We start from the raw sequence: 26,795 nt of genomic DNA, 5'->3' as shown, positions 1-26,795 counted from the left end.
TCTTACAATGTCAGTAAAAACAGTTTTACTTCAACATAGTTAAAAAGTGGAATTTTGAACGTGTGTAATTATTAAATAAAAATTTAACTTTTAAAATCATTGTCCTTTTACTGGCAAAAACACTAGATGATATTAACTTTGTTGTAGGCATTTTGTTAAAGTTACTTTACTGTTAAAGAACACAGGAAAAATGGTTATTTTATTAGTAAATTTTATTTTTCAAGAAGTTTCAAGTTTACAGAAAAATTGAACAGAAAGAATAAGAGTTTCTATATATCCTCTACAATCCCCTATTACTAACATCTTTCATGTTGCTATAATTGATATACAAATAACAATACATTATTATTAACTGAAATCTACAGTTTTTGTTAGTGTTGACTCTTTATTGTATATTCTATGGGTTTTGACAAATGCATAATGCCATCGATCTATCATTATGATATCATACTGAATAGTTTCACTGTCCTAAAAATCCCCTTTTACTTATTTATTCCTCCTTCTTTCTTTGTGAACCCCTGGCAAGCACTGATATTTTTATTGCCTCTACAGTTTTGCCCTTTCCAGAATGTCATATGGTTGGACATCATGTAGCCTTTTTAGAATTGCTTCTTTCATTTAAAAATATGCATTTAAGTTTCCTTAATGTCTATTCTTTTTACTGTTCATAATCCATTGTATAGATGTACCATATTTTGTTTATCAATTCATCTATTGAAGGACATCTGGTTGCTTCCAAACTTTGGCAATTATGAATAAAGCTGTAAATGTACGTTGGTTTTTGTAAGGGAAAAGATTTTGTTTGTTTGTTTGTTTGTTTTTTTGTATTTTTCTGAAGTTGGAAACGGGGAGGCAGACAGACTCCTGCATGCGCCGGAGCGGGATCCACCCGGCATGCCCACCAGGGGGCGATGCTCTGCCCATCGGGGCGTTGCTCTGTTGCAACCAGAGCCATTCTAGCGCCTGAGGCAGAGGCCACAGAGCCATCCTCTGCGCCTGGGCCAACTTTGCTCCAATGGAGCCTCGGCTGCGGGAGGGGAAGAGAGAGACAGAGAGGAAGGAGAGGGGGAGGGGTGGAGAAGCAGATGGGCACTTCTCCTGTGTGCCCTGGCCGGGAATCAAACCTAGGACCCCTGCACGCCAGGCCGATGCTCTACTACTGAGCCAACCAGCCAGGGCTGGGAAAAGATTTTAATTATAGTTCTTATTTTTTCTAAAGACAAACACTTTGAACTCAGATTATGAGTAAATGGAGTCATCTTTTTATTTTTAGTTGAATTAATCAGTTTAATAAAATTCTCAACTTATTTTGGGTCTGTGAGAATGTTGTTTTATATTTATAGGCAGACCAGTTTCACTAAAATTTATTGTTGAATCTTTGCAAGACAAAGTTTGCTGATTTGCTGCTATTCATGTAAAAAGTGGTCCTCAATTAAAAAATCATCATTAAATGCTAGATTGGATTCATTAATAACATTGTAATTAATGAAATTCATGAGGACTTTTATCTAGAGGTTCTGTAACTATGAAAGTAAATTAGATAAAATTGCAAAAATGGTTTTCAGTTTTTGATTTTTCATTTAATGCGTGACTTTTTTCTCTAAATTCTTTGGCCCCACAGTTATGCATACCTCAGAAAATCATTAAAGGTTCATTTCTTCACATTTATTCTCTCTCCGTGTCCTGTCCTTAAACTGTCTCTTGAGAGTAGGAATTATACAAGGTGGGGCAAAAGTATGTCTATAGTTAGTTGTTCAAATGGAAAATAATACAAGAATAAAATAAACTCTGTGCTTTGCATTCACAACTGGAAACCTACTTTTGCCTCACCTTGTATTGATGTTTTCTCTCTATGTAAATACTTCCATGGCCCATACAGAATGTTGAAAAGAAATGTGTGTGTGTGTGTGTGTGTGTGTGTGTGTGTGTGTGTGTATATATATATATATATATAGCATTGGTTTAATTTAAATTCAATAATAATTATGCAGAAGGATTCAGTTTTTCATCCTGATGCTATCTCTTTGTCATGGATTATGGATTTTAGGGACTTTTCCTTTTGTGATCTGAAACCTGCTGACTGCTTTGCAGTAGATACACTGGTGAATAGTGGGGATTAATCTATGCCCTGTTTCCCACATTTATATTTTGCTTATATTCCCAATTAAGGTTTTCCCCTTCTGTATTTTATTTCTCTTTTGCTTGCTTTCTTTATTTTCTCATTTTCTAGAGTGTCTAAAAATCTCTCACATCTGACAAATGTTGACTAAATTCCAATCCAGTGATTTAATTTATATATCATATATATTATGTGTGAATGCTTAATCATACCAGATATTGTAATTACACATTTTGAATGACATTTTAGTGTTAATAACTACTTTATTATTTACTGATGTGGAAACTGAAGCTCAAAAGGACTATATCATTTGTTTAAGATTATGTCAAGTAAAGAAGTTGAGCTGAGATTTAGTATACTTAGTCTTATGTTAAATCTCTGCTCAAAATATAAATTTTAAAAAGGCCAGTACCCCAAATTGTTGGGGAGAATGCTTGGAAAATATTTGCATAATTATAAAATAAAATGTATGTCTTATAAAAACTATGCCTTTCTTTGCCAATCCTGCTTTTGTACCTCTGGCATAGATAGCATTCCTTTATCTTCTTAGTACTCATTATTAGAATGTATATGTTGGGTTTTTTTTTTTGATAAATGTGCTTCCATTAAAAATAGAAGTAGGCCCTGGCCGGTTAGCTCAGTGGTAGAGCGTCGACCTGGCGTGCAGAAGTCCCGGGTTCGATTCCCGGCCAGGGCACACAGGAGAAGCGCCCATCTGCTTCTCCACCCCTCCCACTCTCCTTCCTCTCTGTCTCTCTCTTCCCCTCCTGCAGCTGAGGCTCTATTGGAGCAAAGATGGCCCGGGCGCTGGGGATGGCTCCTTGGCCTCTGCCCCAGGCGCTAGAGTGGCTCTGGTCGCAACAGAGCGACGCCCGGGAGGGGCAGAGCATCGCCCCCTGGTGGGCAGAGTGTAGCCCCTGGTGGGTGTGCCGGGTGGATCCCGGTTGGGCACATGCGGGAGTCTGACTGTCTCTCCCGGTTTCCAGCTTCAGAAAAATACAAAAAAAAAAAAAAAATTGGAAGTAAAGCCTGACCAGGCAGTGGTGTAGTGGATAGAGTGTTAGACTGGGACACGGAGGACCCAGGTTCAAAACCCCAAGGTTACCAGCTTGATCATGGGCTCATCTGCCTTGAGCGTGGGATCCTAAACATGACCCCATGGTCACTGGCTTAAAGCCCAAGGCCACTGGCTTGAGCCCAAGATCGCTGGCTTGAGCAAGGGGTTGCTCACTCTGCTGCAGCTCCCGGGTCAAGGCACATATGAGAAAGCAATCAATGAACAACTAAGGAGAGTAAGGAACCGCGACAAGGAACTGATGCTTCTCATCTCTCTCCTTCCTGTCTGTCTTTCCCTATCTGTCCCTCTCTCTGTCTCTGTCACTCACATACACACACACACACACACAAATAGAAGTAAATAGTCAAAATTAAATGCCATTGAATTAGGGTTAAGATTCCCTTCACAGATTCCGTGATTTTTAAATTGTCATGAAATGCACATAAAGAAAGCATGACTTGTTTTTCTTTTGGGCTTTTGAGGGCTGTCAAAAGGAGTAACAGAACTGTTACTTTTAAGTTTTAAAATATTTACTTCTTGATCTTTTAAGAAAAATTTCTGTTAATGTGACTTTTATCATCAATTAATATTTATTAAGTAATCTATCTGTTCATGGAGTTTCACCTTACACAACTTTGTACCTCTGAGCATAAGATACAGAATTTAACCAAGGAAGCCATTTTCTGTACCATAATTGTTTTAAAGGGTTACCTGAATGATTATGGCATAAAAGCAGAGACAATAAGAATTTTAAGAAAGGTTTTATTGTGTGTGTGTGTGTGTGTGTCTACAGAGGATGTATATTTGTTAACTAAAACCTTGTATAATGCTAGAAAATGTTTTCTCAACTTTTTAAAAACATTTGCTTTTATTTACTATACCTTGAAAAGTAGTGACATGAGTTCAAATTCTTGTTTGCAAAAGGGGAAAGGGTTTTTTAACTAAAATATTTCAAAAGTTCCAGCTAAGGGTCCTGGCCAGATATCTCAGTTGGTTAGAGAGTGATACCGAAGCACAGAGGTTGCTGGTTTGATCCCAGATCAGTGTTCCTGTCTCTCTCTTTCTTTTTCTCTTTCTCTCCCCCAACCCCAATCCTCACTCTCTAAAACAATAAATAAAAAAATTGAATAAGGTTTCAGCCAAGAGGAAAATTGCTTTCTTTATGTGAAAAATTTTCCAGTAAAATACATAATGGAATAAAAAGGAGGACTAGGAAAGGAATGACTGTGTTAAATGATTTTCTATATGTTATTGGAAATGACTGAATTTATTTAATGTTTAACTTTTTTCAATATTTTTTTATCTGTATTTATAGTAGAAAATACAGAGTTTTTACAGCAAGCTGCTTTAGAAGAATATGGTCCAGAGCTTCATGTGGCTTTGAGGAGTCGAAGAGATGAATTACATTATTTAAGGAAACTCACTGAACTACTTTTTCCTTATGTTTTGCCTCCTAAAGCAACAGACTGCAGGTATAAATAGACTGGGAAATGTCATAGCAGTTTTTGCATACCGTGCCGTATGAATATTGCTACTCTTAATCATAGTATTAGTACACCAAAATTTGAGGTTAGCCTATGATGTGAATAATATTTTATTCTATTTAAAAAAGATAATTTATTGGGTCTTAAAATGCCATTTTAGGAGCTGAGTATTTGTGATGTGTTGTGTTGCTTAGATTTTTTAAAATTAATCTTTTGCAGTCATAAATATGAATACAATTAAATTTCCTATTTGAGAGAATTAGGCCCTGGCCAGTTGACTCAGCAATGTAACGGTGGCCCAGCGTGTGGATGTCCCGAATTTGATTCCTGCTCAGAGCACGTAGGAACAACAACCATCTGCTTTTCCACTGCCCCCCTTCTTTCTCACTATCTCTCTTCTCACGCAGCCATGGCTCGGTTGGAGCAAGTTGGCCCAGGGCGCTGAGGATGGCTCCATGGCTTGCCTCAGGTGCTAAAATAGCTTGGTTGCTGAGCAACGGAGCAACAGTCCCAGATGGGCAGAGCATTGCCCCATAGGGGCTTGCTGGGTAGATCCCAATTGGGGCTCATAAAGGGAATCTGTCTCTCTGCTTCCCCGCTTCGTACTTAAGAAAAAATATATATAATTATACTTTGTTACTTCCTTGGTGTTCTTTTTTAATGTTTTTTTAAAAATTTTATTTATGTTATTTATTGGGGTGACTTTAGTTAATAAAAATACATAGATTTCAGGTTTACAACTCTATAATACATCATCTGTATATTGTATTGTGTGTTCACCACTCCAAGTCAAGTGTTCTTCTATCACCATTTATCCTCCTTTACTTTCTTCTACCTTCCCCTACCACACTTTCACTCTAGTAATCAGCATACTATTGTCCGTGTCTATGAGGTTCTTTTTCTTTTGCTTAATTCCTTCACTTATTTCACCTAATTCCCCTCCTCCGACAGCTGTCATCTGTTCTTTTTTGTGTGTTAATTTTGTTCATCAGAGTCCTCATATGAGTGAAATTATATAGTACTTGTCTTTCTCTGACTGGCTTATTTCACTTTGCATAATGCTCTCCAGGTCCATCCATGCTGTCGCAAAGGGTAGGGTTTCCTTCTTTTTTATGGCCGAGAATATTCCGTTGTGTAAATGTACCACAGCTCTTTTATCCACTCATCTACTGATGGACACATGGGCTGCTTCCAAATCTTGGGTATTGTAAATAACACTGCAATGAACATAAGGGTGCATATATTCTTTTGAATTAGTGTTTTGGGTTTCTTCTGATATATTTCCAGAAGTGGAATCTCTCACACATAAAACAGTTTCATTTTTAATTTTTTGAGGTAACTCCAATACATTTTCCACAGTAGCTGTACCAATCTGCATTCCCACCAACAGTGTATGAGAGTTCACTATGGTCGTAGCCAACACTTGTTTGTTGACTTATTGATGAGCGCCATTCTGACAGGTGTGAGGTGATATCTCATTGTGGTTTTAGTTTGCATTTCTCTGATGATTAGTGATGTTGAACATTTTTTCATATGCACATTGGCCATCTGTATACAGTATCCTCTTTGGAGAAGTGTCTATTCAGGACCTTTGCCCATTTTTTAATTGGATTGTTTGTTTGTTTTTGGTGTTGAATTTATAAGGCTTTTAAATTTTGGATATGAACCCTTTATTAGATTTATCATTGGCAAATACATTCTCCCATTTCGTTAGTTGTCTTATTTTTTTTAAAACCTTTTCCTTCAGTTTATTTTTATTTTTAAAAATTTATTTATTTTTTCTTCTTTTCCAAGTGAGAGGAGGGGAGATTGATCCCATGTGGCCTGACTGGGATCTAAATGGCAACCCTTGTCTGGGGCTGATGCTCTGCCCATCTGGGGTCATGCTCACAACCGACCTATTTTTAGCATCTGAGGTGACAGCTCCACAGAGCCATCCTTAGTGCCCGGGGTCAATGCGCTTGAACTGAGCCATGGTTGCAGGAGAGGAAGAGAGAAAGAGAGGGAGAGAAAAAGGGACAGAGGTGGGTGGAGAAGCAGATGGTTGCTTCTCCTGTGTGCCCTGACTGGGAGTCAAACCTGGGACATCTACATGCCAGGCTGATGATGTTCTACCACTGAGCCAACTGGCCATGGCTTTCTTCAGTTTATTTTTAAATTTTTATTTACTGATTTTTTTTTTATATAGAGGAATGGTGAGAGAGAGAGAAAGAGAAACATCAATTTGTTGTCCTGCTTATTTTTGCATTATGTAATTGGTTGATTCTTGTATGTGCCCTGACTAGGGATCAAACCCACAACCTTCCATATCAGGATGATACTTTAACCAACTGAGCTACTTAGCCAGGGCTGTCTTTTTATCTTGTTGGTGGTTTCTTTTTCTTAAAGGTGCAAAAACTTTTTTTTTTCCCAAAAACTTTTTAGTGTGAAGTAGTCCTATTTTTTTATTTTTTCTTTTGTTTCCCTTGCCAGAGATAATGTATCAAAAAAAATGTCTTAGGTTGGTGTTCCTTTTCAAAGACGTACATTATGACTCACTCGCAGAAACAGTTTGAACAAACTATATAGACACATTGGGTTTTAAGTTATTTACATGGGAAGAATAGTTATATGCCATTTAGATTATTCCATAAAGTTATTTCATTAGTCTTACCCTTACAATCTTCTTTCTTTTTGGTATTTTTCCAAAGTGAGGAGAGGGGTGGGGGGTGGCAGACAGACAGATCCCGCATGTGCCCGACCAGGATCCACCCGGCGTGCCCACCAGGGAGCGATGCTTGGCCCATCTGGGGCTTTGCTCTGCTGCAACTGAAGCCATTCTAGTGCCTGAAGCGGAGGCCATAGAGCCATCCTCAGCGCCTGGGCCAACTTTGCTCCAGTGGAGTGTTGGCTGCAGGAGGGGAAGTAAGGGACAGAGAGGAAGGAGATGGGGAAGGGTGGTGAAGCAGATGGGCGCTTCTACTGTGTGCCCTGGCAGGGAATCAAACCTGGGATATCCCCACGCTGGGCTGACGCTCTATCACTGAGCCAACTGGCCAGGGCCATAGTTTGCATCTTAACAAGGTTCCCAGGTAAGAACTGATGTAGATTACTAAGTATAAATACGATTGTTTTCTTTTTTCAGATCCCTGACCTTACTTTTAAGAGAGATCCTCTCTGGTTCAGTGTTCCTTCCTTCTTTGGATTTCCTAGCTGATCCAGTAAGACTTAAATTTTTTTTCTTTAATTGTGGTTAAAATTTATCACCTTAAATTTTTTATAGTAGTGGTATTAAGTACATGCATAATGTTGAGCAACTGTTACTACTACTCTTTTTCACAACTCTTCATCTTACAAAACTCTTATACCCATTAAACAATAATTCTTTATTTGTCCCTCCCCCCCCCCGCTCTTGACAGTCCCCATGTTATTCATGTGTCTATGAATTTGACTACTCCACATACCTCATATCAATGGAATCATACAGTATTTGTCTTTTTGTGGTTAGCTTATTTCACTTAGCATAATGTCCACAAAGTTTATCCATGTTGTGGTATATATTGAAATTTTATTCCTTTTTAAGGCTGAATAAAATATTCCATTATAGGTATATAAATAATTTTGCTTATTCATTTATTTCTTGTTAGACATTTGAGTTGCCCTTTTTTTTTCAAGAGAGACAGACAGAGACAGGAAGGGAGAGAGAGGGAGAGAGATGAGAACCATTAACTCATAGTTGTGGCACTTTAGTTGTTCATTGATTGTTTCTTATACAAGCCTTGAGCAGGGGGTCTTCAGCCAACCTAGTTACCCATTGCTCAAGCCAGCGACCTTGGGCTCAAGCCAGCAACCATGGATCATATGATCTCACGCTCAAGCTGGCAAACCTGTGCTCAAGCTGCTGACCTCGGGTTTTGAACCTGGGACCTCAGCATCCCAGGTGGACACTCCATCCACTGTGTCACCACTGGTCAGGCAAGTTGCTTTTGCTTTTGATCCAATAAGATTTTGAAGAAACAGGAATATTTTATAAACTCTTTTTTTTTTTACAGAGACAGAGTCAGAGAGAGGGATAGACAGGGACAGACAGAGAGGAATGGAGAGATGAGAAGCATCAATCATTAATTTTTCGTTGCGCGTTGCAACACCTTAGTTGTTCATTGATTGCTTTTTCATATGTGCCTTGACCACGGGCTTTCAGCAGACTGAGTAACCCCTTGCTCGAGTCAGCGACTTTGGGCTCAAGCTGGTGAGCTTTTTTTTTTTTTTTTGCATTTTTCTGAAGCTGGAAACGGGGAGGTAGTCAGACAGACTCCCGCATGCGCCCGACCGACCGGGATCCACCCGGCACGCCCACTAGGGGGTGATGCTCTGCCCATCTTGGGGCATCGCTCTGCTGCGACCAGAGCCACTCTAGCGCCTGGGGCAGAGGCCAAGGAGCCATCCCCAGCGCCCGGGCCATCTTTGCTCCAATGGAGCCTTGGCTGCGGGAGGGGAAGAGAGAGACAGAGAGGAAGGAGAGGGGGAGGCGTGGAGAAGCAGATGGGCACTTCTCCTGTGTGCCCTGGCCGGGAATCGAACCTGGGACTTCTGCATGCCAGGCCGACACTCTACCACTTAGCCAACTGGCCAGGGCCAAGCTAGTGAGCTTTTTGCTCAAACCAGATGAGCCCGAGCTTAAGCTGGCAACCTCGGGGGTCTTGAACCTGGGTCTTCAGCATCCCAGTCTGACGCTCTATCCTCTGCGCCACCGTCTGGTCAGGCTATTTTATAAACATTTTAAATGCCAAAGTCAGAATAACTTTTGACTTTTTTCTTAAAAGATAAGATCAGCATTGTAGATTTTTAAAAAGTCCTTTTGTATGAAATAAGTGCACATGCTTACCATTACGCCATTTGTTTTTATAATTTTTTAGAAACTTCCATAATATGTTAAAAGCCGTGAGAATTCTGTTCAGAATGTAGTAATGAGATTATTCTGACCTGTGTTTATGATTTTTTTGTTAGGATACTGTGAATCATTTGCTTATCATCTTCATAGATGACAGTCCCGTGAGTATTTAACGTATTAGAAAACACTTCACATGGCATTGAATTTTTATACATATTTGTCAGATCAATGACAATTTACATAAATTAATTTATTCTCTTTCTTCAAAGCCTGAAAAAGCAACTGAACCACCTTCCCCTTTGGTTCCATTCTTGCAAAAATTTGCAGAACCTAGAAATAAAAAGCCATCTGTAAGTATTTTCAACAGCAATTTATATTACATTTTTTTGTGTTTTTAAGTGAGAGGAGGGGAGATAGAGAGACTGGCTCCTGCGTGCACCCTGACCAGGATCCAGTCAGCAACCCCCTCTGGGGCCGATGCTTGAATCAGCCAAGCTATCCTCAGCACCTGGGCTACATTTGGAGCAGTTGAGCCACTGGCTGCGAGAGGGGAAGAGAAGCAGATGGTCGCTTCTCATATGTGCTCTAACCAGGGATTGAACCTGGGATATCCACATTGCTGGGCCAATGCTCTACGCACTGAGCCATTGGGCCATATTACTTTTGATATAAACAATTTTATCATGTTATTATATAGCCTTAACGGACTTTTCCTCCTATGTTGTATCTAGGTGCTGAAGTTAGAATTGAAACAAATCAGAGAGCAGCAAGATCTATTATTTCGCTTTATGAACTTCCTTAAACAAGAAGGAGCAGTGCATGTGTTGCAGATTTGTCTGACTGTGGGTGAGGCTTACCTCTGTACTCTATTAAAGTCATTTTAAAAATTTTAAATATATTTAAATATTTAGATCAGATCTGATGTTGCAGTCATACTAAATTTTATTTACTAGATTTTTTTTTTTTTTTTAGGTGAGAGGAGGGGAGGTAGTGAGGCAGACACCCACTTGCGCCCAGACTGGCAACTCCATCTGGGGCCTATGCTGGAGTACTGAGCTATTTTTAGTGCCTGAGGCTGTCATGCTATCCTCAGTGCTGGGGGCCATGCTTGAACTAATTGAGCCTCTGGCTGCGAGAGGGGAAGAGTGAGAGAAGGGAGAGATGGAGTGTGAGAGAAGTAGATGGTTGCTTCTTCTGTGTGCCCTGATCGGGGATTGAACCTGAGACGTCCATATACTGAGCTGATGGCTTGAGTTTAGTTTGCACTTTTCTGGTTTAAGGTAAAACACTGATGATTAATTTGTGCAGCTCATCTTCTTTCTAACTATAGGCATGCTCTATCTACTGAGGCACTGGCCAGGGTCTTTTACTAGATAGTCTAAGAGTACCTATGAGTTGTCTTTCAAGTGTTCACTCTTTCTAGATTGGGACATAATCTATTACTGACTTTCATAAAAAAAAACTACTAAGGATTAAGTATAATGAAAATATAATCAATCTTTAGTTTATGTCAGTAGCACTTTGTCTTAGTTTTCATTAAGGATTATTTTGATTAAGTAAAAGTAAAATGTTTCATTATGATTTTAATATCTGTAACATCTTACATTATTGGATTTATGAGGCACTAGGGACTATAAAAAGATTAATGTTTTAAAAATTTAAGTATAATTTATACATGAAACTTACAGAACTTGAACAGTTTGATCAGTTTTGGTGAATCTGTACATCTGGATATCCTAAATCTTATCAAGATATATAACATTTTCATCCCTAGAAAGTTTCTTTAGAGCTCTTCCCAAATGATCCACCTCTGCTCCTATTCCTGTCAAAACAATCACTAGTCTTATTTCTCTCACCACAGATAAATTTTGCCTATAGAATTTTCTTATATAAATGGAATCACATAGTATACACTCTTTTGTGCCTAGCTTTATTGATTCAGGATAATGCCTTTAAGATTGATTCATGTTTTATAGATTAGTAGTTATTTTATTGCTAGATGGTATTCTTTTGTATGAGTATACCAGTTTCTTTATCCATTATTCTTGTGATGGATATCTGGACTACTTCCATGTGTGGGCTATTCTGAATAAAGTTGCTATTAACATTTCCTTTATGAGGCTTTCTGTTGGGGACATATTTAATAATTGGAAGTAGAATTGCCGAGTCAGATTGTAGATATATGTTTAATTTTAAAACACTGCCATATTGTTTTTCAAAGTAGTTGTACTATGTTATACCCCCTAGTGATGTGTGAGAGTTCTGTTTGTTCTACATTTTTGCCAAAATTTGGTGGTGTTTGTGGTTTTTAATTTTAGCCAATTTAGTGGGTGTGCGGTGGTCTCTTGTGCTTTTAATTAGCATTTCTCTAATCACTACTGTTGTTGAACACTATGCTTACTGGCCATACAAATATTCTTCTATCGAAGTGTTTAAGACTTTTGCATATTTTTTATTGAATTGTTTTTCTTTTTGTCATTAAATTACTAGTTCTTTACATATTATCGATACAAGTCTTTTGTAAATTATAAGTATTATGAATGTTTTCTTCCAGACTATGGCTTGCATTTTCATTTTCTGAATAGTGTATTTTGATGAGAACTTTTAAATTTTGATGAAATTTAGTGTATATATTTTTAATTTTGTGGTTAGGATTTCTCCAATTTCCATAAGAAATATTTACCTACCTTAACTCAAGATATTTCCCAATTTTTTTTTCTAGATGCATTATAGTTTTATTTTTTACATGTAGGTTTGTGATCTATCTTGAAATAATTTTTGTGTTGCTATTAGGTAGAGGTGGAGGTTCATTTTTTTCCTTGATATGAATATCTTTTTTTCCTAATACCTATTGTTTAAAGAGACATTTGTTCCCATCTTTGTATCTTTGTCAAATTATTTGACCATATATGTGCAGGGTATATTTTTGGACTCTGTTCTTTTCCATTGACCCATGTATCTGTTATTTTGGCTGATACCATGATCTTTTTTTTTTTTTCCCATTTTTTTCCGAAGCTAGAAACGGGGAGGAAGTCAGACAGACTCCCGCATGCGCCTGACCGGGATCCACCCGGCATGCCCACCAGGGGGCGATGTTCTTCCCCTCTGGGGCGTCACTCTGTTGCATCCAGAGCCATTCTAGTGCCTGAGGCAGAGGCCACAGAGCCATCCCCAGCACCCGGGCCATCTTTGCTCCAATGGAGCCTTGGCTGCGGGAGGGGAAGAGAGAGACAGAGAGGAAGGAGAGGGGAGGGGTGGAGAAGCAGATGGGTACTTCTCCTGTGTGCCCTGGTCAGGAATCGAACCCGAGACTCCTGCACACCAGGCCAACGCTCTACCGCTGAGCCAACCGGCCAGGGCCTTGATACCATGATCTTGATTAGACTATATACTAACTCTTGAAATCAGTTGGTTTAAAGCCTTCTACTGAGTTCTTTTTCAAGATTGTTTTGACTGTTTTTATTTAGGTTAGAGGAGGAGAGATAGTGATGCAGACTCCTGTATGTGCCTGACTGGGATCCACCCAGCAACCCCATCTGGGGCCAGTGCTCGAGTAGCCAGCTAATATTAGCACCTTAGGCTGTCATACTCCAGTAGAGCTGTCTTCAGCACCCAGGGCCACATTCAAATCAGTCGAGCCACTGGCTGTGGGAGGGAAAGATGGAGAGAAGGGGGACAGTATATTTAGGTTTCTAGTGCATGAATATCTTTTATTTTATCATTTGTTTCAATCTTATTTAATTCCTCTCTATAATGTTTCGTAGTTTTTACTCAGGTCTTTATGGTTTTGCCTGTTGTATTTAAAGTAACTTCTCAAGCCCTGTCCTGGTAGCTCAGTTGGTTAGAGTGTTGTCCCAATATGCCAAGGGTGCAGTTTTGATTCCCGGTCAGGGCACGCACATACAAGAATCAACCAATGAATGCATAAATAAATAGAATAACAAATTGGTGTTTCTCTCTTTTTCTCTTTTTCTTTCTTTCTTTCTTTCTTTCTTTCTTTCTTTCTTTCTTTCTTTCTTTCTTTCTTTCTTTCTTCAATAAATAAAAAAATTAAAAAGGAATTATAGTAATAACATAATATTTCATATTGTTGCTAATATATAGAAATACAGTCAATTTCTTGAATATTGACTTTGTATCTGTGACATAGCTAAAGTCATTTATTAGTTCTAGTGGCTTTTTTTAGATTTTTTAAAGGATTTTCTGCATACACAATTATGTCATCTGCAAATATACGGTTCTACTTCTTTTAAAATAACTTTTTAAAGATTTTAGTAATTCATTTTAGATAGGAGAGAGAGAGAGAGAGAGAAAGGCGGGGTATTGGAGGAGCAGGAAGCATCAACTTGTAGTTGCTTCCTTTATGTGCCTTAACTGGGCAAGCCCAGGGTTTTGAACTGGTGACCACAGCATTCCAGGTTGATGCTTTATCCGCTGTGCCACCATAGGTTAGGTTGCACAGTTCAATTTTTTTTTTAATAATGTTTATGCCTTTAATTTCTTTTTCGTGTCTATTTCAATAGCTGGGAATCATCACTATAATGTTTAATTGAAGTGGTGAGAGCTGACATCCTTGTTGTTTCTGATTTTAGGGGCAAATTATTTAGTATTGTACTATTAATTATGATATTAGTCTGGGTTTTTTGTAGGTTATCCTTCATCAGTTTGAGAAAGGTTTCTTCTGTTTTTGGTTTGCTGAATATTTTTACTATGAAGTAGGTATATTGAAATTTTTTAAATTCTTTTAAGTGCATCTCAGTAACATTTTATTGTCTCCAAGTTATTCCTAATTTTCCCTTCCTATGTAGCTATAGTGATTTCTCCTCTGCATTTATAATTTAGAGTTTCTTTTTCGTAATCTATATTGTTAGGGGTTTATCAAATTTATTAATATTTTTGATTTGCTGGTTTTCTGCATTTATTTTTCTTATTTTCTTTTACTAACCTTGAGTTTAGTTTGCACTTTTTCTTGTTTAAGGTAAAACATTGATGATTAATTTGTGCAGCTCATCTTCTTTCTAACTATAGGCATTTAAAATTATAAAATTTTGTCTGAATTACTATAGCTGAATTGCAAAATTTTTGCTATGTAGTGCTTTTTTTTTTTCCTTTTTGTATTTTTCTGAAGCTGCAAGTGGTGAGGTGGTCAGACAGACTCCCGCATGTGCCCGACTGGGATCCACCCGGCATGCCCACCAGGGGGTGATGCTCTGCCCATCTGGGGCATCGCTCTGCTGCAACCAGAGCCATTCTAGCACCTGAGGCAGAGGCCACAGAGCCATTCTCAGGTCTCAGGGCCCAGGCCAACTTTGCTCCAATGGAGCCTTGGCTGCGGGAGGGGAAGAGAGAGACAGAGAGGAAGGAGAGGGGGAGGGGTGGAGAAGCAGAGGGCACTTCTCCTGTGTGCCCTGGCCGGAAATCAAACCTGGGATTCCCACACGCCAGGCTGACGCTCTACCACTGAGCCAACCGGCCAGTACCTATGTAGTGCTTTTTATTGTGGTTCAGTTTGAAATATTTTTAAATTTCCCTGTGGTTTATTTTTTGGCCCTGGGTTATTTTGAAGTGTATTGTTAAATTTACAAAGATTTGGTGATTTTTGAGGTATCTTATTGTGATTAATTTCTTATTTAATACTTTTCTGATCAGGCAACATATTCTCTGTAATTTTAGTCATTTGAAATTCATTGAAACTTGTTTTATGAGCCTGTGAGAAGAATGTCTGTTTTGCTGTGTTGGGTAGCATTCACTAACTGTCAGATTAAGTTGATGGTTTGTACTCAGATATTCTATATTCTTTATTTTTTAATGAATTTGCTACTTCTCCCTTTCAGTATTTAAAATTTTTATCATGTATTTTGAACTTTAAGATTGTTATGTCTTCTTAGTGAATTTATCTTTTTATGATTATAAAATGCTCTTTATCTCTGGTAATTCTGTCTTGAAGTCTACTTTGATATAACTACACCATCTTTCTTTACACTTGGGTTTGAGTTGTGTATATTTTTCTATATGATCAAAGTGTATAATGTATTTCTTGTAAACAATTGAATCTTGCTCCTAAGAAATCTAGTTGGATAATCTTTGTTTTCTAATTGCAATATGTAGAACACTTACACTTAATATGCTTATTGTATATTGTTAGATCTTCTGTCCTGGTGTTTTGTATTTGTTTTATATATTTTTTGTTGTTCTTACCTGCCTTTCTTTGGGTTACTTGAGCATTTTTTAGTATTCTATTTTATCTCCTCTATTGACTTTATTTATGTGTGTTTTGTTTTCTTCCTTTTTTAGTGGTTGCTTAGAAATTATACTAGTGTATTTCATTTATCACAGTCTTTATTTAAAAATATTTTACTGCTTCAGGAACTATATAAGAACCTCAGTTTACCTCAAATTACCCCCATCCTTCCTGTTTTGTTTGTTATCATGTATTTTTTTTTTTTTAAAGATTTTTTTTTTATTTATTCATTTTAGAGAGGAGAGAGAAAGGAAGAGAGAGAGACAGAGAGGGAGAGAGAGAGGAGAGAGAGACAGAGAGAGAGACAGAGACAGAGAGTGGGGAGGAGCTGGAAGCATCAACTCCCATATGTGCCTTGACCAGGCAAGCCCAGGGTTTCGAACCGGCGACCTCAGCATTTCTAGGTCGACGCTTTATCCACTGCGCCACCACAGGTCAGGCCTGTTATCATGTATTTTAATTCTGTGTATCCTGTAAACCCCATAGTACATATTTATCTCTTCCATAAATAATTGTCATTCATATACACACACATAAACACACATACACATTTTGGCCATTATAGTGTTTAGCTTATTTACCTCTCTGGTACTATTTATTCTTTTCTGTAGAACTAGGTTTCTGTTACCATTTTCCTTCTGCTAAAATAAGTCTTTTTCACATTTCCTATAGTATCAATCTGCTGGAGGTATATTTTCTTAGCTTTGTCTGTCTGTTTATTTTGTCTCCATTTTTAAAGGATATTTTCACTAAATATAGAATTTTTGGTTGACAGTATTTTCTTTCAGTACTTTTCTTTCAGTACTTTGCAGTCATTTCCATTGTCTTTTGGACAATGTAATTGTTTCTAATGAGAAATTAACTTCCATTCTTATGTTTATTTTCATTCATATAATATATTTCTTTCCTCCCTGACAGATTTTGCAATTTCTCTTTATTTTTGTTTTTAACAATTTGACTGTAATGTGTAGTTTTTGTTTTATTTATTCTGCTTACATTTTACTGAGTCTTGGATATGTGGGTTTGTGCCTTCATTTTTGAAAATTCTTAGCTATTATCTTTTTAGATTTTCTCTTTCTTTGCTTTTGAGACTCCAATTATATGAATTTGCTGTCATCCCAAAGCTCTTAGATATTCTACTCCTGTTTCTTCTTTTTAAACTCTTTTTTCCTCTTTGTATTTCAGTTAGGATAATTAAGAATTAAGAGGTAAACTCTGTACCAGCGCCTCTTGTAATAAAAAAAAAAGTAGTTTAGTTTACATTTTGGCTATCCAGATGCTATTATCTGTCATTTTAGAATAAAGTCATTCATTTGTTCAGACTCTTTAGCTCCATCACTAATCTGTAACCTTCATGGTAGAAGGAAATATAATTTAAAAATTTGACTGGAACTTAAGAAACCTTTAGTTTTTACTGTTTTAGTGAATCAGGTTTTAAAATATTAAAGAGTCGATATAGGAAATTAATACAGTATGTTCTTTAAAGAAAATTTTAGATAAAAATAAAAAGGAAATTTTAGAAATTTACTATTCTAAATTCTAGAAAATTTGTATTGTAATTCAAGTATTTATATATTTTATATTAGTCTATGAAATATTTGTTTGAAATTTTTTATTTGGTGATTTTACTCCCAATTTAGTCTTTTAAAAAGCTTAAAATGATGTGTAATTTGTTTATAATTGCTGTTTTTCATACTGGTTACAATTAGACTGGGAACATGAAGTTTTCATGAATAGTTGTATATTAATATAATTCACTTTTTCCCTACTCTTTTCTAATTTGCTAGAGGAATTCAATGACAGAATCTTGCGACCAGAGCTATCAAATGATGAAATGCTATCTCTTCATGAGGAGTTGCAAAAGATTTATAAAACATATTGTTTGGATGAAAGTATTGACAAAATTCGATTTGATCCTTTTATTGTAGAAGAGATTCAAAAAAGTAAGTCAGACATGATGAGAATGAATTCTATAGCTTTTTATAGCTTTCAGAGTTTTCTCTTGTGCTCTATTTATTATTGCAGCAGCTGTGTGAGATACGCTGGCAGCCATTATCCTAGTAGTCTACTAACTAGATAAAGATTTAAGAAACTTACATAATTAATACTTGCCAGAACTGGAGCTTGGTTTTTCTAATTCCTCAATCTAGTGTAATTTCTGTACTTTACAGTGAAATTTTTATAAAACATGTTTGTATGCTATTTCACTGTCATGAATTTTAAATTAATGTGTCATGTATTTATGTTGTTCATGAACAATTTCTACAATGTAATTTTTTAAAATAGTTGCTGAAGGCCCATATATAGATGTTGTGAAACTTCAAACTATGAGATGTCTTTTTGAAGCATATGAACATGTACTTTCTCTGTTGGAGAATGTGTTTACTCCTATGTTCTGTCACAGTGATGAGGTAAGTAAAAATATTAATCTTGTAGGATTTTTCTGGAAAATTTAATACTGGGTTTGATATCATTTAGGTAAGTGATTCACATAACAAAATAAAAGAAAAATAAAACATGGTTAAGAAAGTGAATACTCTTTTATTATATAACTTAATGGAGATTAGAAGTTAATTTTAAAATATTCTCAATACCAAAATCGTGTGTGTGTGTGTGTATGTGAGAGAGAGAAAGAGAGAGAGAGAAAGAAAGAGAGAGAGAGAGAAAGAAGGAAAGACTAGATAGTGTCCAAATTGATATATCTGATTTGCTAAATGCCTGAGTGGCTTGGTGGTACTTTAGAGAAATAAAAACCCCATACTTGTATATACATTATTTATAGGCCTGTGGAAATCAAATGGCCTTAATATCTTTATTTGCAATATTTTAATTCTTATTCTATTTGACTGTGATTGTGTTCTCTTGATTAAATAATGTTTTGTTTTTTTACACTGGAAAGTAGTACTATATAGTAAAGTAGCATGTTTCAGTATTAAATATTAGCTTGATAAATCACAATTATTTTTGAAGTATTTCAGACAACTTTTAAGAGGTGCAGAATCACCGACACGGAATTCAAAATTCAATAGGTAGGTATATTTAATCATATATATGTTTTATTTTTTTACTTGTTGCTAATTGTTCTGTGATGGCATCATTGTCTTTATTACCTATTTGTCTGTGAGTATGTTGTTTTATTACTACGTAAGTAGACAAGACATTTTACTAAAGAACTGTAGAGCTGTACTACATACTGTAAGAAAATGCCTAAAATTCTTTTAGAAAACTTTAACAAGATACATACCATTGCCTTGTCAGTCTCATAATTAGTACACATTATTGTTTGATTACCTGCTTTATTGGCAACTATGGACTGCATGCATAAATGAAATCACAGATAACTCAGTTTTAATTTAAAAAAAATTTTTTTTTGACAGAGTCAGAGAGAGGGACAGATAGGGACAGACAGGAAGGGAGAGAGATGAGAAGATCAGTTTTTCGTTGCAGCACCTTAGATGTTCATTGATTGCTTTCTCATATGTGCCTTGAACCAGGGAGGGGGGCTACAGCAGAGCGAGTGACCCCTTGCTCAAGCCAGCAACCTTGGGCTCAAGACAGCAACTTTGAGCTTCAAGCCAGCAACTTTTGGGCTCAAGTTAGCGACCATGGGGTCACATATGTGATCCTATGCTCAAGCCAGCCACCCTGCAGTCAAGCTGGTGAGCCCGTGCTCAAGCTGGATGAGCCGGCATTCAAGCCGGCAACCTCAGGGTTTTGAACCTGGGTCCTCCGCATCCCTGTCCGACGCTCTATTCACTGCACCCACCGCCTGGTCAGGCTGACTCAGTTTTAGATAGTAGTTCCCCCTGCCCTACTCTGGGAGTTTTTATTAGAGTACTTACTGGTTATAAAGGTAGAGGGGTATTCCTGCCCTTCCCTTTTGGCTCTCTAAAGTATCATATAAGTGTGCATAGTTAAATGACCTAAAGAAAGGTAACAAAAGAAAGAAACCTTATCCTTTTATAAATTAAATAATGTCTTGATTTGTACTTAAATTATAATTTGTGCAAAACTGACACACACACACACACATATATATATATTTTTTTCTTCTTCTTCTTCTTTTCTAAGTGAGAGGAGGGCAGATAAAGAGGCAGTCTTGCATGTGCCCTGACTGGAATCCACCCAGCAACCCCTGTCTGAGATTTTGCCTAATTGAGGCCATGCTCACACTGAATTATTTTTAGTGCTGTCCTCAGTGACTGAGGGCAGTGTACTCAAGCCAATTGAGCTGTGGCTGCAGGAGGGGAAGAGAGAAAGAGGAAGAAGAGAGAGGGAGAGGGGTGGAGAAGGAGACGGTTGCTTTTCCTATGTACTCTAATTGGGAATTGAACCCAAGACATCCACATGCTGGGCTGACACTATATGACTGAGCCAACCAGCCAGGGCTGACACAGATATTAAATGGATTAACCTATATGATACTCACATTGCTCAACACCTTCCAGTTTGAGCAAGGATCTAATAAAGATATAAATAAATTGGAAATGTGCAAAGAGAAAGTAGATAGAAATGGAGTAGTTTTATAGACAGACAGTACAAAGAAAAATGTGAAAATCTTAGCCATGGGGAGAATATGTATATTGCATTTTCTGATATAACCAAGGGTTGTAGAAATGTTGAAATTTTTTTCAATGTTGAATATTGTTACATAATGCCTCAATATAAGTAGTATGCATGCAATAACTTTTCTGAAAGGTGGAAAATGTCTTTATGATTCTTTATAAAAATAATCACTCCATTTTCCTAGGAATTATAGCCATGAAATATAACTGTATTTAATGGAAATTCCATAAATGCTATTTAAAATAGCATTCTTTATCCAATCCATGTGCCTCTTCTTTCATTTGAATACTTTTTCAAACATTTTATGGAATTTTCCAGCATCACTTGAGAAGCAGGTGAAATTTCTCCCTGTTTATAGACTTAGGATTGGAGTCTATACCAGGATATTAAGTTGATGAAACTCCTATATAGGACCATTTAAGGTGAGGTGGTTCTTTGATGTTATAAGCCCACAGAATAGCTAAGTCTAAGTCAGGGTCTTAAATTCAGAGATGGAAAGCGTTCTTTGCTGCTTTGAGAACACCTACTTGTCTTCAACATATTAGTGCACTTATTTTTCTGGTTTTAAAATAAAATAGGAAGAAAATATGGGTTCTGTTCATTCTAGTACTGACTATGGTCTTTTAAAGTAAAATAAGTTTTTCTTGATATTGATCTAACTCTAATATTAACTGTTACTCCTATCAGGACTCTGCTTAAAGACTCATTTACCTGTTATGTAGAATAAATAAACGGCTTTCTTTAATTCTTCCATTGAAAATTTAAGAGTAGCATTGCTCATTTGCTGTTAAATGACTTAAATATGTAAAATATTTAGTCATATGTTTTGACTATATTCTATTTAATTGTATCTTAAAGGTAAAACCTTAATATATATTAATTTCATACTCAAAGCACAGCTTAAAAAATATTTAGAGATATTTTGTTAACTTTGCTTCTTAGCTTAAAATATACTTTTTAAAATATGTAAACTTGGCCCTGGCCGGTTGGCTCAGCAGTGGGGCATCGGCCTGGCGTGTGGGGGACCCGGGTTCGATTCCCGGCCAGGGCACGTAGGAGAGGCGCCCATTTGCTTCTCCACCCCCCCCCCCCTCTTTCCTCTCTGTCTCTCTCTTCCCCTCCCGCAGTCGGGGCTCCATTGGAGCAGAGATGGCCCGGGCGCTGGGGATGGCTCCTTGGCCTCTGCCCCAGGCGCTAGAGTGGCTCTGGTCGCGGCAGAGCGACGCCCCGGAGGGGCAGAGCGTCGCCCCCTGGAGGGCGGAGCGTTGCCCCTGGTGGGCGTGTCGGGTAGATCCCGGTCGGGCACATGCGGGAGTCTGACTGTCTCTCCCCGTTTCCAGCTTCGGAAAGATACAACAACAACAAAAAAAAATGGTAAAATATTGTAAACTTAAAACATGCGAAGCATGCATAATTATATTTAATATAGAAATGAATTTCATGCTGGAAAATACAGGTTTGTTTTCTGTGCCAAGTTTCTGGTGGCTTAGTCTCTGTATACGTCCCACTGTGTCAAACAGGTGGTATGCCTAAATAAGGGCAAGAAATACAAATTATTTTCTGACATACTGAGTTTTTAAGAACTTTTTCTTAATACTCCAGAACAGTGTTTTCGACCTCTGGTCTGCAGACCAGTCCACCAGAACTTTTGTCCTGGTCTGCAAAAGAGTTAACCACCTTAATGTTGTATGACGATTATAGATCCAGTGATCTTAGTTAAATTCACTTATGCTCAGAGTGATTTCTGCCTCAGCAGATTCTCCTATTTTCACTGGTCCCCAAGTGTAAAAAGGTTGAAAACCACTGCTCTAGAATTCATATCCCAAACCCCTCCAAAACAGCTTTTGTACTTTGTTTTTCTTTCCTTTATCATATTATTCATAAGAATTCCTTCCCTTTGCAAAGATCAGTACTGTCCACCTGTGTAACTTTTAAAGCTTTTAAATTTTGTTTTGTGTTCTGAAATGAAACTTGTTTAATATCTGAGTTTTCTCTCTCTCCTTTCTTACATAATTTCACATATCTGTTATTGCAGAGGTAGCCTAAGTTTGGATGATTTTCGGTAAGTCTAGAGACAGCATGTGATTCTTTTCTATATAAGTTATTTGTTTAAATCCAGAAAGTACAGTTAGACAAACCTAAGTACAACTAAAAAGGAAAATAATGAATCACTGTGCCATTACTGCCTTTATATTAGCCAATGGGGATATCTTTTTAAAATTAGCCTCTACTTTGATTATAGCTATCCCATTTGAAATAGCAATATATCCTTATGTCATCATAAAGTAAAAATGTTATGATAAAAATAAAATGATAAAGCCAGTCTCTGGCTTTTCAAGGTTTATTGATTTAATTTTTTGTTTGTTACTGATTTTGCTGAATTACTAGTGTTTAAAGAATTTTTTTAAAGCTGGAAGTGCAGTATTTCTTTATTTCTGGGCATAATCACAAGTGTGATATTTTAGAAATAGATCATATTTCAGAAAGCCCAATTGTATAATTTATCTAGGTTCTAGAAACTAGAGATGGATTTATCTAAATTCTAGCTGTTTAGATTTTAATAATATTTTGTTAACATTTTCATATTTGTTTTTGGAAACATTTCTGTAAGAATTGTGTTCACAGTTCGAGATTTTAAAAAAATATTAATTGCATGCTTGTTTAAATAAAATAATCTTCTAGTTTAACTACCCTTTTTACTGTAAAATACTTAAATTATTCTTAGAGTTTTTCCAGTTTCAAAATCAAACTTGATTTGCTTCTTGGACGTGTATAACATGCATATGTCATTATATACTTGGTGTAATTGAAGCTTGAGCAGCTTCTATTTCTATAATTATTGCATTATTTTAGTAAATTTTGCTTGTAAAAATAATAGTTATCTATTAAGCATTCAAAACAAACTTTCTTGGATTTAAAAATAGTCATTTTTATTTGGGTATCTGTGAGTATACCCAAATAAAAGGCCAATAGTGAGTATGAGTTTTAAATTGGATATAAGTTATGTTTTTATTTGTTGAAACATGAAGCAGAAGGCCTTAATGGAGGAATTTTGGCTTTTTTGTGTTGTTTTACAGCTTTCTGCTTTTAGAAATTTGTTTTGAAAAAGATAATAAAACCAAAATATATTAGTTTATTATGGTTAATGGTAATATATATGCCAGAGCAAGCTGCTTTCTTAAGCTACATTTTCTTTTATCCTCATACTTATTACTAACCCTTCCTTTTGAATTTTATCTTTTGAAGTTAAGTAAGGTGCATTTTATACTGCATTTTTCTTTTGTGTATTAATATGATTATAGAGTTGAATTTTGCTTAAACATTTTCAGTCATAGAGGACAGAATTATTTTTTAGTTCTGTCTTATAATGAAGTGCTGAGAAGCTAGAAATTTTATATATTTCTTCTTTTACACTATACTTTTTAGCAGTACAGTTCTAAATGAATATTCCGCTTTGAACTTTGTCTTAATTATATTTTAAAAATTGATTTCAAAATATGTATGGCAATAAGAGTTCTGTACCACTAGGGGGCTCTCATCTTTAAACATTTTAGTTCAGCGAATGTTTCAAATGTTTGTTAATAAATATTGTTCTATGTATTTACGTATCCCCCTATTTTTAAACTTTAAATCTTTTGCTTTGAAAAACAATCTTTTGCTTTGAGATATTGAGATAATCTATGACTGAGAACTCCAAAAAGTTATGTTAGCTATAACTTCACAACTATTTTTATTACTATTACAGTAAACTAGACTATTGAGACAATATTCTTGTGATTGATACATTTTTAGGAGCACACAGAAAAGGGGAGAATCATTTGGAATCAGCAGAATAGGTAGCAAAATTAAAGGAGTATTCAAGAGCACCACCATGGAGGGAGCTATGTTGCCTAATTATGGTTTAGCAGAAGGTGAAGATGACTTTGTAAGTAAATATTCTTTAATTTGATGTATACAACTTCATACTTGTAATAGTATGAAAATTGGATATGCTCACTTGTTATTTTCCCTCTTATTTTACTTCTTATTTCATACTTCCATTATATTTCCCATTCTTTCATTAGTTATTATATTTCATGGTGCTAATCTAATTTTTTAAAATTCCTGAGCACTAAGTTAGTACTTACTAAGGCTAGAATGGCTTTTTGTTAAGCTGAATCAAACAATTTACCATATTTTTATTAGGCTTTTACTTCATATTCTGATCTTATCCCTTTCCAACTACTAGATATGGTCCAGACATATAGAATTGTTCATAAATGTCCTAAACTCTTGCTACTCAAACTGTGATATGTGGATCAACTAGATCAGCATTACCTGGGAGCTTGTTAGAAACACAGAATCTCAGGCTTTAAGCTAGATCAACTGAATCATAATTTGCCTTTTAATAGGATCTCCAATTGATATATATGCACATTACACCCACTATGCTCTTCTAATTCTCTAAATTGTTGCACATGTTGTTCTTGAAATGCCCACCCCATGAACCCTTACCTGAGTCCCCAAGTAGAATTGAACATTTTTTCCTTTGTGTTCCTGTTAGATCATATGTTAAAACATTTACCATATTATATTTGAAATTATATGTTTATTATTGTCTTTCCTACCAATTAGTGAGTTCCATAAAGTTCCAAATACTGTCTTACTTTTCATTTGTTTAATAAATATTTATTGATCCTGAATTCTTATTTTGCTCTTTAATCACTTTGAGCACTGTGGATAAAAAGAATACTAAGACAGACTTTTCTTGTAAGAAATTCACTAACCTTTGGTATCAAAGGGATGGATAGTAGTGATTGAATTGGTAATAACTAAGAAGGAGATAGAGGACAAAAGAGTAAATAAATCCATTTTTCCTCTTTACCCCTTCCTTTTGACCTCTTTCTCATTGCATTGATGAATTGTTAAGGAGACTCACTGCTTCTTTATAATTTAAATGGAAGAAAATCTCATTTGATTCATTTTTCCTTTTTAGATAATCCAGATAATATTTTTTCTCTTTAAGCCCTGTTTTTCCTTAAAAGTGTGGGTAGAATAAAGACAGTAGACTAGAGGAAGGAGTCTTTTTTCAAAATAAGTTTTATGTATTTTTTTAATATAAATTGTTTTTAATTTTAATTTATTATGTTTACATAGATTCTAGTGTCTCCCCCAGTACATCCCTTCTCCCCTGTGTTCCCCACAATATTCTCCTTATTTATGTTTTTTAATTTTAAGCATATTATAATTAAATTTTAAAAATAATATAGAAAGTAGAAAAAATTTAAAGTGGCACTCATAAACCTACCATCTAATAACCACTTCTATTAACATTTTGGTGATTTTCTTTAAAAAAAAAATCTATCCCTTTCTATGTCCATTGATTAGGCTATATTATATATTGTTTGCTGTCCTGCTTACTCCCCACTTAATATTATAACAAAAGCATTTACCTCTGTTACTGTGAACTTCTCAAAACATAATTTTTGTGGGGGCAGATATACTTTTTATATTTCATTCTTCCTGATTATATGAAATGTAATCTGCATTTTTGCTTCAGGAATAGAAGCGTATCTTTAAAAAGTTAAGAGTTCTCTTTTATAGTGACACCAGAAAGAAGGAAATTCTTGATTGGAACCAAAAATAGTTATAATGGAAAGTAAGAGAAGAGGGCAAAGTAATCTTTGATACTCTGAAAAGAAAATCAAGGGATGGATAGGGTGTTGACCCAGACCAAGGTGGTGTCACTTAAGATTTATTATTGTTATTATTTTAATTTTTTTTTTAAAGAGAGAGAGACAGACAGGAAGGGGAGAGATGAGAAGCATCAACTCCTAGTTGTGCCACCTTAGTTGTCCATTGATTGCTTCTCATATGTGCCTTGACTGGGGGCCTTCAGCTAGGCCAGTGACTCCTTGTTCAAGCCGGTGACCTTGGCTCAAGCCAGCGACCTTTGGGCTCAAGCTAGCAACCTTGGACTTTATGCCAGCAACCTTGGGGCTCTAGCCAGTGACCATGGGGTCACGTCTATGTTCCTACGCTCAAGCCAGCCACCCCATGCTCAAGTTGGTAATCTCATGCTCAAGCTGACAACCTTGGGCTTTGAACCTGGGTCCTCAGTGTCCTAGGGCCTAGGATTTATTATTTATTATTATTATTTTTTTTTAGAGAGAGACAAAGGCAGAACAGACAGACAGGAAGGGAGAGAGAGGAGAAGCATCAGCTTGTAGTTGCGGCACTTTAGTTATTCATTGATTGCTTCTCATGCATACCTTTACCAGGGGTGGGGTTAGGTGAGGTGCAAGTGGGGGCTCCAGCCAAGCCAATGACTCCTTACTCAAGCCATTGGCCAATGAACTTGGAGTTAAGCTAGTGACCTTGGGCTTCAAGCCAGCGACTTTTGGGCTCAAACTAGCAACCATGGATCATGTTGATGATCCCACGCTCAAGTGAGTAACCTAAAGGTTTCAAACCTGGGT

General features: G+C 36.5%; 1 protein-coding gene across 6 annotated transcripts in view; it reads left to right on the top strand.

Annotated features, from left to right (window-relative positions):
• The window catches only part of SNX14 (sorting nexin 14), a 79,105-nt gene that overhangs the window by 26,067 nt on the left and 26,243 nt on the right, over positions 1-26,795 (top strand). For 3 of the 6 annotated variants that reach the window (XM_066254222.1, XM_066254220.1, XM_066254223.1), the window contains exons 8-17: positions 4,492-4,648; positions 7,785-7,860; positions 9,647-9,691; positions 9,800-9,880; positions 10,262-10,376; positions 17,559-17,714; positions 18,058-18,182; positions 18,742-18,800; positions 22,373-22,399; positions 24,130-24,262. In XM_066254222.1, coding sequence (XP_066110319.1) covers positions 4,492-4,648; positions 7,785-7,860; positions 9,647-9,691; positions 9,800-9,880; positions 10,262-10,376; positions 17,559-17,714; positions 18,058-18,182; positions 18,742-18,800; positions 22,373-22,399; positions 24,130-24,262 — 974 coding nt within the window. The remainder of the gene's footprint in view (positions 1-4,491; positions 4,649-7,784; positions 7,861-9,646; positions 9,692-9,799; positions 9,881-10,261; positions 10,377-17,558; positions 17,715-18,057; positions 18,183-18,741; positions 18,801-22,372; positions 22,400-24,129; positions 24,263-26,795) is intronic. The other 3 variants (XM_066254225.1, XM_066254224.1, XM_066254221.1) reach the window with 2 other exon arrangements.

This window comes from Saccopteryx bilineata, chromosome 1 (assembly GCF_036850765.1).
Source record: "Saccopteryx bilineata isolate mSacBil1 chromosome 1, mSacBil1_pri_phased_curated, whole genome shotgun sequence".
Lineage (NCBI taxonomy): Eukaryota > Metazoa > Chordata > Mammalia > Chiroptera > Emballonuridae > Saccopteryx > Saccopteryx bilineata.
The sequence above is the reverse complement of the archived record's forward strand: the minus strand, read 5'-3'. Positions and strand labels throughout refer to the sequence as shown.